This window comes from Eurytemora carolleeae, unplaced genomic scaffold, assembly GCF_000591075.1.
Source record: "Eurytemora carolleeae unplaced genomic scaffold, Eaff_2.0 scaffold1220, whole genome shotgun sequence".
Classification (NCBI taxonomy): domain Eukaryota; kingdom Metazoa; phylum Arthropoda; class Copepoda; order Calanoida; family Temoridae; genus Eurytemora; species Eurytemora carolleeae.
This window is the reverse complement of record NW_019397753.1, coordinates 54190-67316: the sequence shown is the minus strand read 5'-3', so window position 1 is coordinate 67316 and position 13127 is coordinate 54190. Positions and strand designations below refer to the sequence as shown.

Here is a 13127-nt window from a genome sequence, read left to right as displayed (position 1 = left end):
ATGATTTTAAAGATTGAATTTGCGCTCTTGGTGAACAAATATACACTGTAAAACGTCACATAGGTCTCAAATGAATCCTAAAAATTACTCCACTATACCATGTCTAGCTAGACACTCCCTTTAAGGAACCTTTTTCAAAGTGGTTCAAAATTGAAATTTACCCAAATACGGCTAATAAATTAATATAGCTAATAAATGTCGGATCTGGTTTAATTAGCTTACTTCTAGAGTCCTCATATTCCACATTATTATGTGTACCACTGTATTTACAGGTGAACACAGTGCGAGCTGACTTCGTGTCCCAGGGCATGAACCACTGTGAGGGAGGTTGGCCAAAGGTAAACAAAAGGTTTTGTTAACTAAAATCGTCAAATTTTCATATAAAGTAGAAGTTCAGTTTGGAATGATTAAATAGACCATTGCAATTGTTAAAAAAAAAATATATAAGAATGATAATAATAACTAAGGCAATATAAAAGTCGTCTCATTTTATTCGCCATGTTTTTTTTGACACCTGGTCTAATTCCTCCTGTTTATTAAGGATATCAACCCCATGGACACCCTGTCTAATTCTTCCTGTTTATTGAGGATATCAACCCCCTGGACACCCTGTCTAATTCCTTCTGTTTATTGAGGGTATTAACCCACTGGACACCCTGTCTAATTCCTTCTGTTTATTGAGGATATCAACACCTGGACACCTTATCAAATTCCTCCTGTTTATTGAGGATATCAACACTCTGGACACCCTGTCTAATTCCTCCTGTTTATTGAGGATATTAACACGTGGACACCCTGTCTAATTCCTCCTGTTTATGGAGGATATCAACACCTGGACACCCTGTCTAATTACTCCTGTTTATTGAGGATATCAACCCCCTGGTCACCCTGTCTGTTTATGGAGGATAACCTGGACACCCTGTCTAATTCCTCCTGTTAATTGAGGATATCAACACTCTGGACACTCTGTCTAATTCCTTCTGTTTATTGAGGATATTAACACGTGGACACCCTTTCTAATTCCTTCTGTTTATTGGGGATATCAACACCTGGACACCCTGTCTAATTCCTTCTGTTTATTGAGGATATCAACACCTGGACACCCTGTCTAATTCCTCCTGTTTATTGAGGATATCAACCCCCTGGACACCCTGTCTAATTCGTTCTGTTTATTAAGGATATCAACACCTGGACACCCTGTCTGATTCCTCCTGTTTATTAAGGATATCAACCCCCTGGTCACCCTGTCTAATTCCTCCTGTTTATGAATGATATCAACACCTGGACAACCTGTCTAATTCCTCCTGTTTATTTAGTTTCTGGTAGTAATATAGTTTCTGGTAATAATTAAGTTTCTGGTAATAATCTAGTTTCTGGTAATAATCTAGTTTCTGGTAATAATTAAGTTTCTGGTAGTAATCTAGTTTCTGGTAGTAATATAGTTTCTGGTAATAATTAAGTTTCTGGTAGTAATTAAGTTTCTGGTAGTAATATAGTTTCTGGTAATAATTAAGTTTCTGGTAGTAATATAGTTTCTGGTAGTAATCTTAGCTTTTTGATACTGATCTATGGCACATACATTTTGAAATAATAATATTATTAAAAATAATGCAGATTTTTCTGTTTTCATTGGTGGATATTCAACATTTCAAAAAACGAAATTGCTGACAAATTTTTCTGGTTTGCCATGAACCTTCATTGGGATCCTGTGATTTATCAAGGATGAGGCTTCAATCACGATCTGAAACTAAAAAGTACAATAAGTTCGTACAATGTTACATGGTTAATCTTGAAAATTCCATTATAATGAAATAAAGTTTACTGCGGAAACAAGTGCATGAACTAAAGAAATAAGGCGGAATAAAATTTTTTAAAGTTCATTAATGTTAAATTTTTCGTCAGTATTTTTGCATCAACATTTTAAAAAAGTATTTCAAATTATATTTAAATTTTAGTTATCCAACCAACTAAGGATTAGACATCAATGACGACAATAAGAAAGATTAAATTGAATTTATACAAAACATGCATGCGTTAAATTTGATCTTGACAATTCCAATACAATGTGTTGCAAAAAAATAAAGTTTTACTGCATCAAATGCACGAATTAAAGAAATAAAGTGAAAATAAATCTATATCTAAATTTAGCTTGTCTGTCAGTTTGTTTGTTTGTTTCCAATAAAAGTCAATACGGCTAAACCAATCGGGCCCAAATTTTGTGTGGGACCTCACCAAAAGGAAGGTTTATGAATAATCAAAATTTTAAAAATTTGTATTTAAAAGTCTTTTATTTTAGTAAAATTTTGAAAATGCGCGAAAAAATATTATNTTGTTTTATACTGCACAAAGAGAAGATGCTCACAGATAAAGCCACAATTAAAAGTTGAAATATAAGCAAAAGCCTAGTATTTTAAAAATGTTATGAATAATATCATTTTCTCAGTATTTACATGAGAAATTTAAAAAGTAATTTTAGAAAAATATTTTCAATTATTTTAGATGATGGAGAGTTGTATAAAACAGAACAATGCCATTGAAATATATGAGGTGGGATTTTTCAATATTTTTTTTATTTTTCTTCAAAAGGAATTGAGTTTTTGCCACAAACTCTGATTTTCTAATTTCAATATCGTTGCAACCCAATGTCGCAGATCTTTAATATTTCAAACTTTGAATGCTATTAGGTCAAATAATGTAAGTTTGAAATATCAAAGATTTACACCATAAGGTTGCAAAGATATAGGTTTTACAAAAACTGAATTTGTGGCAAAGACTCAATTCCTTTTCAATGAAAATTTTTCGAAGCAGAAACAGAAAATTAAAGATTTCTTCATGATTTAAATATAGTTTGTTCTACAATAAAAAGTATTGCTAAAATTAGGTTGCCTTTGATAAATGCCGCAACTATTTCTGAAGTCACAGACGATTTTGTTTAATTAAATAAATAGAATATATTCCAGTTTATTTAGAATCCCGTTTCACTCTTAACAATTTTACCTTCACTAAAAACTCAATTCACATAAAAAATAGGATTGAATTATCTAATCAGGACGCACTCTCTTTCGAACATCAATAATCCTTCTAATTTAAGTTTCAAATAGCATAATAACCTTCTTCCTAAGTTTTCAATTTTAACCCCACAATGATTTTCTTTAAAGTTTTCCAAATATCTAGATCCTTTCCATTAAAGTCTAGAGCTGGAAACCCCAATAACCCTCACTTCTAAAAGTTGTAGTGTTTACAAAAGTTAAAATTTCTAAACATCATCATCAATCCATTTAAAAAATGAATTCCTGGAAACCAAAATAAGTCCCTTTAAAGTAGGGTTTCCAATCGGAATTCCGTTGCGCGGAATCGCGCGCAACTCAGCGGAATTGCACGCAACTGTTCTTGAATTGCACGGAATTGTGTGAAGTTTACAGGGCTTGCGTTGAAAAGTTGGAAACCCTGCTGTAAAGAGACTAGCGTCGAAATTTCGAGCGATCCTTTTTTTAAATCACAACAATACATCATAAACCTCAGTCTGGTCAGTAATAGTGACGATAACATCCTTATTCTATTTTGAAAAGTTTTTAATTCTGATAATTCTGAAGCAAAAATTTTAAAAATTAGTTTTCAAAACCACAAACATAGATATCTAATTCAGAAAACGCTGATAAGGGCACCGTTGTTAATCGGGCATGCTCGCATGCTCCTCTATTGGCGAAGGTACAGTTAATATTTCTCTACAGTCCCTTTAAAAGTTACAAAATTTAGGAATATTTTACTGAAACTGACGAGGCTACAGACTGCGAGGAACCTAAAGCGAAAACTGTAAATCTTTTCAGGTTTCCATTTTTAAATTCTAGAACAGTCCCTTTCAAGTTTAATTTTCTGTTTACATAGATTTTTGGAAACAACCCCTTTAAAACCAATATTTGTTATACTTGTTTAGAAAATGATATAGATGTTTTTTAAGCCTATTTAGTGAGTTCATTTAAAATACAATCAAATTGAATGCATTTTTATGACTAATCTTTTTATGGCCATAATTCAATTGAAATAAAGTCAAAGAGTTGGTATACATAAACTCTAAAATCTAATTCAAAGCAGTTTTTAAGTAATTTATTTGAATTAATTAAATGTAATATATATATAGAAAAAAAATCGAATCCGATTTTATGAATTATTGTATTTATAAATGATTGTAATTTCAAGTCACTTTCCATTTTGAGGGGGACATGCCTTTTAGTCTGTATATAATGGTGATGATTTCGTTATTTCTCTAGCTTGAAAATGTTTAATTCTTACAATTTTTTCCACTCTGTTTCTGAAACAAAAATGCGCAATTCGTCAGAATTAAAAAACACACTCTTGAGCAAATATAAGTTTAAAAGTTACCGTTGTGCTTTTCTTTAAATGAAAGGTAACTTGAAATTGCAATAAGAGTCCCTTTAAGAGATTATGAGAGTTGTAACGGATGGAATCGTCCAGTGAGTAGCATAGCTTGGTGTCCAGATGGAGAACGGTAAATATTCAACTTTTGGAAGAAAAAAAGAAAAAAAAAGTTTAAATAAATAAAGAAAGCAAATATATTGACTTTTTATGATAAAGGAATTGAGTCTTTGCCACAAACTCTGATTTTCTAATCACTATATCTTTGGAACCAAATGTTGCAGACCTTAGATATTTCAAACTATGAATTCTGTTAAATCAAATAATTTGATTTTGAAATATCAAAGGATTACAACATCGAGTTCTAAAGATATTGAGGTTTAAATATTTGATTTTGTTCCAAAGACCCAATTCCTTTATTACAGTCTGAAAAAATGCAAATTTTGTAAATCAGTGAAGTAGTGAATTATAAAATATATTTTTGCTATTAAAAATATTAAAAAATATTAATTTTTTAAAAATAGGGTTTGTTTAGGGGCTTAATTGCATTTGCCATAACCCTTTTGCCATAAATCCGGCCATTTGCCATAATAACATTGCCATAAGTTAAACTTGCCATAGTGGATACACTTGCCATAGTGGATACACTTGCCATAGTGGATACACTTGCCATAGTGGATACACTTGCCATAGTGGATACACTTGCCATAACTACTTGCCATAATTTTCAAAGTCTTACAAAGAAAAAAAATTTAACTTTTTTTATAAATGCGCCAAATTTTCTCAAAAATTCCAAACTTTAGATTTCTATTAAATTAGTCGTGAGAGCTAGAGGAGGGAGGGAACACCCGGCGCATGCTCATTACTGCATAGCTGAGGCTTGGTCTTCCTAGCAAATCTGGGAGGCTCGGGTCTGCATAGCGGAGGCTCAAGGCGTCCTGGGGTTCCCTCCCTCGCTAGACATGAACTTGGTGAAGAATCAATGACAATACAATACTTTTCCAATAGAGCAGTACCTTATTGCTAATGAGATGTCCCTTATTTAGATTTGCTAACTGTAGTCGCAAAAGTTTTTTGTAGTTTAATCAAAAAATATACGCATGTAACTATAATTGTTTGCTCCATTTTTTGAGTTTTTCAGGACGTTACGCAAAAAATAAGAAAATTATATCAATCTTTTAGCTCTAGGGTAGCAATAGCTTGTTAAAAATATTATGGGGCAGCTCACGGTTTCATTGTGGATTTTGGAAGATTTTGAAAAGATTTTGAAAAAGAAAGAAAACGGCAAGAAAGCCGGCACTCGCTAAAACTAAAACGGTAAGGTGCGAGAGCAGAAACAATCTTCCAGAATCTATCAGGAACACACAATAATACTCACATATAATACTGCAAAAATCTGCGTTACAGCTTCTTTCCTCTATGCTTGACAAATTTAAATAATTGAATGGAATTAACTTTTACTAGGGTTTCCAGCGATAAGGAAAAATCGTTTGCAATTTCTATTTCGCGAAAATTTCGTAAAAAAATACGAAAATTTCACGAAAAAAATATTGCGAAAATTTCGCGAAAAATAATGTGAAAATGCGAAGACAGAAACCTAAAAAGATAGCTATTGAAATTGAATTCTCTTCATCTAACATTTATTAAAGTAAAGGAAGAGAAATTATTGAATATGACATAGTAAAATTATAAATATTAAGCAGAGAATTCCACAATATTGGGCAATTAATTGTTGCAGCAATAAAACTCATGGTTTTCACAAAATGTTCGCATTTCGCGAAAATATTTGCGCCTTTCGCATGTTCGCTAAATTTTCCCATTTCGCGAAAATATTTTGCGAAATTTTCGCGAAAAAGTTTGCAAAATGCGACCGAAAATTTTCGCATTTTTTCGCAAACGTTTGGTTCGCTGGAAACCCTAGCTTTTACTAGCTAGGGAGTTGAGAATTCTAAATGGAAGTGCGTAATTTAGACAAGGAACATAGGAGCAGACATTAGATGAGCTGTATAGTTGAGAGCAAAGACTTTGCTAAATAGCAAAGTCTTTGGTTGAGAGAATTCATATATTGATAATGGCAAGTGTTACTTATGGCACACATGGTTATGACAAGTGTAATTATGGCAAATGTTTTTATGGCAAATTGAACTGGCCATCTTGTTTAGGTTAGCGATAACATACTGCAACCTTGAATTTCAAGCGATCCAGCCGGGCACACCAAAAACATCATTCATTTTTCATATAGGTAGTCACTAGTCAGTGGATTTAAAAAAATTACGAACATAAACAATTTTTGGAGACACATTTTTGTTATTCCTAGCATCCATAAACCTTCCTTCAAAGTATATATACATATATATGGATAGATAGACGGCTTCCAAAGATTCTTAGATATTAATCATAAATTAAAATGCTCTATTAGTTTGCTTATAATGACATGCAAATTTAGCACAATGTAACAATTTCATGAAAGAAAAAAAATTTAGAGAATAGATTTTAAAATAAGAATAACATCTAATATTTTTGTGGAGCCCTTAAAAACTAAAAAATAAACTTGAATGTGTAAAAACAATCTAAATGTTATGAACAACTCTAAACTCTAAACCCTGAACAATCCAATTTAGATTATTTGTTTAGATGATCCAACCCATCCTGATGTTATTCTTAATCCTCCTTTTCACGTGGTTTCAAGCGAGTTTAGTCCCAGGGATGTTAATCTTTTAGCAGGTAAATTATAAATCTTTATATCCCTAGTCCCACCATTATGTTCCTTAATAATCCTGGCTGGATTTAATGCATAAATATTTCCAAATGGTTAAGATATCTAAACATCTATATCACTGTATTTCAAAGACAGCTAATCAGTCATAGGTGTAAAGTCCAGCTAGGTTAAGATTAAGAAAGCAGTCAGCTTTAAAGGGACAGACCGGCTATGTAAGGTAGTTAAACTGAGTATGCAGTGTTGTGGACAAATTCTTTAGAATTCATTTGAGACATATAAAACATTTTAAAGATCTGTAAATCCTGAGTTTGAGCACAAAGTCACGTTCAAAATCGTACTTTTTTGGGTGGATACGTTCTCAGAATTGATTTTTTAAGTATTAAATAACGACGACAAAAATGTTAACAAAATTCTACAGTAAAACTAATTAGTAGTTGTTCAGGAACAGGTTGAGAAAATAAATCATATTCAATTATTAGTCTCTGTAAATTCTCTTTAATCACAAAGATTTTCTGGAATTTTTACAAAAAAGACGACATTTGAAGAATTTGAAGAAATCTGCGAATAAATTCAACGAAAATNTTTAAACTAATATTATGTAAAGGTGGTTGTTATAACGGTCAAGTATGTTTTAAACTAATATTATGTAAAGGTGGTTGTTATAACGGTCAAGTATGTTTTAAACTAATATTATGTAAAGGTGGTTGTTATAACGGTCAAGTATGTTTTAAACTAATATTATGTAAAGGTGGTTGTTATAACGGTCAAGTATGTTGGTGGGATGGTAGAAAAGGTGGAAAACCAGAGGTAAACTTTTGAAAACATTTTGAATGATATAAAGATATATAACTTCCTATGTGAAGAAAAACATTGTCATTGCAAGAAAACGAAAAACCCCCAAAAATCATATTTAATTTTGTTTCAATTTTTTTTTAACACTAAAATTTTTTGCATTTTGATTTCAACATATAATGGAGAAAAAATCAAACTAACTAAAACCCCATATTTATAAAATTTCAAGATATGAAAAAAACTTAGTTACATTGTCTATAATTTACCAAAAGAAATTACATCAAAAAAGTCATTTTATTTAGGTTTTAACAAAAAATCAAGTCCAATTGCTTTCAAAATTTATATTTCTCAAAAATGAAACCTTTTTTTCAAATGTTTTAATTCTAGGGTGAAATCAGTCTGGATAACTCCCACACTGAGCCTGTTTATAAAACTAAATGGGTGTCTAGTAAAACAGGGACAGAGTTCTTTACAGCGTCAACAGACGGGATGGTCAGTGAATAAATCTTTTATGCACATCTGAAAATTCATATTTTTCGATTTTTTGGCAAAAGTTTGCTTGAGGAAAATTTTCATGTTGGGAGAAACCAAAATTTTAATTTAAAAAAATCAAAAAAAAACTTTTTAATTAGGTTTTTTTAGGTTTTATGGTGGGATATCAGGAAGTTTGTGGAGCCCTTAGAATCCTTAATCCTTGACCCGTGTGGGGATAAGGGATCATTGAGTAAGGTAAATAAGGGATCATTGAGTAAGGTAAATAAGGGATCATTGAGTAAGGTAAATAAGGTATCATTAAGTTTGGTAAATAAAGTATTAATAAGTTAAATAAATAAGGGATCATTGAGTAAGGTAAATAAGGGATCATTGAGTAAGGTAAATAAGGGATCATTGAGTAAGGTAATTAAGGGATCATTAAGTAAGGTAAATAAGGTATCATTAAGTTTGGTAAATAAAGTATTAATAAGTTAAATAAATAAGGTATAATTAAGTTTGGTAAATAAAGTATTAATATATTAAATAAATAAGGTATAATTAAGTTTGGTAAATAAGGTATTATTAAGTTTGGTAAATAAGGTGGTAATAAGTTAGGTAAATAAGGTATTATTAAGTTAAGTAAATAAGGTATTATTAAGTTAGGTAAATAAGGTATTATCAAGTTAGGTAAATAAGGTATTATTAAGTTAGGTAAATAAGGCATTATTAAGTTTGGTAAATAAAGTATTAATAAGTTAAATAAATAAGGTATAATTAAGTTTGGTAAATAAAGTATTAATATGTTAAATAAATAAGGTATAATTAAGTTTGGTAAATAAGGTATTAATAAATTAGGTAAATAAGGTATTGTAAGTTAAGTAAATAAGGTATTATTAAGTTAGGTAAATAAGGTGGTATTAAGTTAGATAAATAAGTTAAGTTAAGTTAATAATATTATGGAAAATAAAAAACCGTCATAAATTCAGAAAATTAAAGAAAATTCTGGATGTAAGTATGCCACACTTTGTAATTGTAAACTTGTTCTGTACACAGGTACATGTATATTTTAGTAATGTACTTATTCTGTACACAGATACATGTATATTTTAGTTATGTACTTTATCTATCTATCTATCAGGCCCAGGGAGCAAGCTGTATAGAATATGAACCAACTATTCCAACCAAGTTTATGGTGGGCACCGAGCAAGGTGAATTTACGTAAAATTACAGTGAGTTGAAAAAACTTTAGCATAGGAAGACAACTTTTAGACTCAAATCATGTTATGAACATCAATAAAATGTTTAAAAATACATTTCTTTTCATTCCTGAACATTTGATATACATTTCTTCAAACTCAATTTCATTTTAAAATTTAAGTAATTTGCCCTGTATCTGAATGTCCTGATGGGTAAAGTCAAGGTTATAATGCAAGGAAAGTTTATTGCAGTTGCGTAAACTCTGCGTTCATATTGAAATCAGTTCTCTCTGCTCGGAATTTGTAAACAAGAATAGATGCATCAGTGTTCGTTTAGTATCCGAGGAGGTTAAAAGCATTGAATTTTGATAATTTTGATAATTCACATAATAGTTTCCCATGACCAGAATATTTCATTGATTTTTTATGTGAAAGATGGATCCCATGTCAGGCTGTGACATCCTTCTTTGGTTTACATTACCGCCCAGAGACAGTACACTGCAGTACAAAAGATGCGTACACATCTGAAAAAACTTTCCTTACATTATAACCTTTAATAAAGTAACTTAGAAATGGGTAAAATTCCTAGAATAGTTTATTCTCTAGAATAATTTTTATCTTGAAGAGAAATGTCCTCGTAATTTCATGTGAATCTTTACTTAAAGAGTGACATGTCCGATTCGCAGCAGACCTCTTTCAACCTCTATTTTTACCAATAATGTTGAAGATAATGTAGGTTTTCTTGTTTGAAAAGTGTTCAATTCTAATCATTTATACATTTTTTCCTGCAACAGAATTGCGCAAGTGACTTTTGTAGAAAACCCACAATTGAAAATAACCAGTTTTCAAAATTATAGCATCATGGTTTTCTAGTACAAATTCTAGATCAAACATAGGGTACCGTTGTGTGTTGGACATTTCTCTTAAATTTACGCCTAAAGAGTGACGCAGACATTTTAAAATTAAAAAAGATTCTTTCTTCAGGAAATGTGTTTTCTTGTAACAGGAAAGCGAAAACCTCTTCTGAGCGCATAGTTGGAATTTATAAAGCGCATTTTGGGCCTGTTTACGCGCTTGAAAGAAACCCATGCTTTCCTAAGGTTACAAGAGAATTTTAAAAAGATATTTTATTTTCAATTTTTCTCTAAACTTGTATTTTTGTCAAAGAGAATAGAATAGATATTAGAGGAGATTGAGAATTTACTAGAAAAAAGTGTAAAACGGCCATTTTGTTGTACTGTTTCCATACTGTAGGTGTACTTCACATATTTATGCTATATAACCTTTTGGGCCCTGGAATATAATTTTATAGAAAATCGAAAATTAATGTCAAAAGAAAACCAAATTATGAAATAGGCCGGTTTCATAATTGACCAATGATCATTTCACATAGACTCTATGCCATTTACTTTACAAACGATGATTTTTCGTTATAACTATTCATCAAATGCTGTTTTTTATTCTTTTTATTCACCTAATTCATTATAAAGTTTAATTAACAGCTTTAAAAAATTCGAAATTGAAATGGATAGTCTAGGGAACATACTGTATTATTGTACTCTACTGCGTATATAATTTGTGAACATTCACATGATTTTTACACTTTGAACTCCCTTTCAGACTGAAAGGGACTGAAAAAATTCATACCGAGAGATTCTCTAAATTCCCCTCTAATATATATTCTATTCTCTTTGATTGTTGTATTGTTTTACATGAATACTGTTGTAATGTTCTTGTACAGGAATATGAAAAATTGAGAAAAAATATTCCTAGAAAATAGTTAGAGTTTTTTTTTTGAAATTTCGCCAATTTGAATAGATATATCCGCCAAAATTTTAAATGATTTAAAGTGGCCGATTTTCAGTTAAAAGCTAAAATTATTTACAGGAAAGGCGGCGGAAAGCGCCCTAAAAGCCTAGTATGTTTTGAAAATTAAAGAATGAATATGTAGAAATCTAAGATTTGACTTGTTAAAAAAAGTCTACACCATATTTTATTGTTTGAGATTTGTGTGTGAAAATAAATCTTAATAATTATAATAATATTATTGTTTGACATTTGTGACGCTTTACTAAATAAAAACAAAGATTTGTAAAGAAAGGTCTCCCCCCCTTTTAGCATACATGTTCACAACTTTATATCAATTTGTGTTTGCAGAACTTTTTAACTGTCGGAGATTGGTGTGCGAGAATATGGTCAGAAGATATTAAAGAAAGTGCCATAATGTGGACAAGGTTAGATATAAATCCACGTCAAACTAAAATTGATTTTAAATTGAAACGTTATATGTTTCCAATCATAAGTCCTCTTCTTGTAAGGCTATTAAGGAAACAAAATGGTTTCCTTACGGGTTAAATTATATCTACAGGAGATACTAGGTCATATGATGGTTTATAGGCCAGTAATCTCGCATTTATTTCATATTCTCTCTCCTTGATGGAAATCATTCATTTGGGGTACCGTCCCGGTTTTACTTTTCTATAGAGTACCCCAATGTGTCACAGAATTCTTGTTACAGTACATTGTACACTTGCTAAGGTTTCCCACGTTGCAGTGCAGTGCTAAACGGTTAAGTGTTAAATCATTATAAGCATTTTACTGGTAGACTTTTGTGTACACTTATACATTATATAATGTTATACAATGCCACACTACTCTGTATACTCTGTACACTGTACAGTGTACGCTGTATAACTGTACACTGTACAGTGTACGCTGTATACTGTACACTGTACTAAGTGGAGAGTGGCTAGAAAAAATTATATCCAAAAAATGATATCCAATCTTTGTACAGGATGGTGTCTTGGATACTTGGGATATCCTGTACCAGCAGCGGACCCCGATATTATCCACCAAAATAGCCGATGATCCTATAAATTGTGTAAAGGTAACTTTTTCACAATTTCATAGTTTAGCCGCAATAACAGGGCTATCCACAACGAATGAGACTTCGGAGACCTGGATTCTACGATCAAGGTTCCCTGCATTATTACTCTTAATTATATTTGTTTTCAATATCACGTAGTAGACCCTTAGAGGACAATTTTTAAATCAACGACCAAATTAAACCTTTAAATCGTCATATCTAAGAAGTTTTAAATCGTCCTTAATGTCTCATTCTTTGTGGGTCACCCTGTATGTAATTTACAATAATCTGTTTCATGAATACGATTTACTCTCACATGATGTTTTCTACAGATTTTTGTATTTTTTTTCTAAAAATAATTTTCATTTTTCCAATAATATGAGAGACGAAAATACCAATACATCTAGGAAATATTATTGATATTACATTACATTCTTTCATTCACTACATACAGTGAAACCCTTAATAATGAATACATAGGAAGAATTTATCAAATGTCGTCTTGACAATTTTTCAATGAGTTTTATACTATATTACGTAAATTTCAGTATTTGTGAAAATAATTAAATGACCATGAATATGCGGGAACAGTTTTAAAGAGTTCCATATAATCATTTTATTAAAAAACTAAATATCTGCAACATTCCATTATCAGAAAGTGAAGAATACGACATTTGATGAATTCTTTCGATGTATTCGTTATTAA

General features: G+C 31.0%; 1 protein-coding gene across 1 annotated transcript in view; it reads left to right on the top strand.

Moving 5' to 3' along the window:
- The first annotated feature begins 195 nt into the window (after positions 1-195).
- Positions 196-13127, top strand: part of LOC111715779 (dynein intermediate chain 3, ciliary) — a 16266-nt gene continuing 3334 nt past the window's right edge. The window contains exons 1-14 of the mRNA XM_023491147.1: positions 196-207; positions 273-338; positions 2500-2547; positions 3757-3827; positions 4439-4507; positions 6537-6616; positions 7009-7098; positions 7842-7900; positions 8273-8377; positions 8528-8614; positions 9498-9567; positions 10540-10655; positions 11713-11789; positions 12343-12442. Coding sequence (XP_023346915.1) covers positions 196-207; positions 273-338; positions 2500-2547; positions 3757-3827; positions 4439-4507; positions 6537-6616; positions 7009-7098; positions 7842-7900; positions 8273-8377; positions 8528-8614; positions 9498-9567; positions 10540-10655; positions 11713-11789; positions 12343-12442 — 1050 coding nt within the window. The remainder of the gene's footprint in view (positions 208-272; positions 339-2499; positions 2548-3756; positions 3828-4438; positions 4508-6536; positions 6617-7008; positions 7099-7841; positions 7901-8272; positions 8378-8527; positions 8615-9497; positions 9568-10539; positions 10656-11712; positions 11790-12342; positions 12443-13127) is intronic.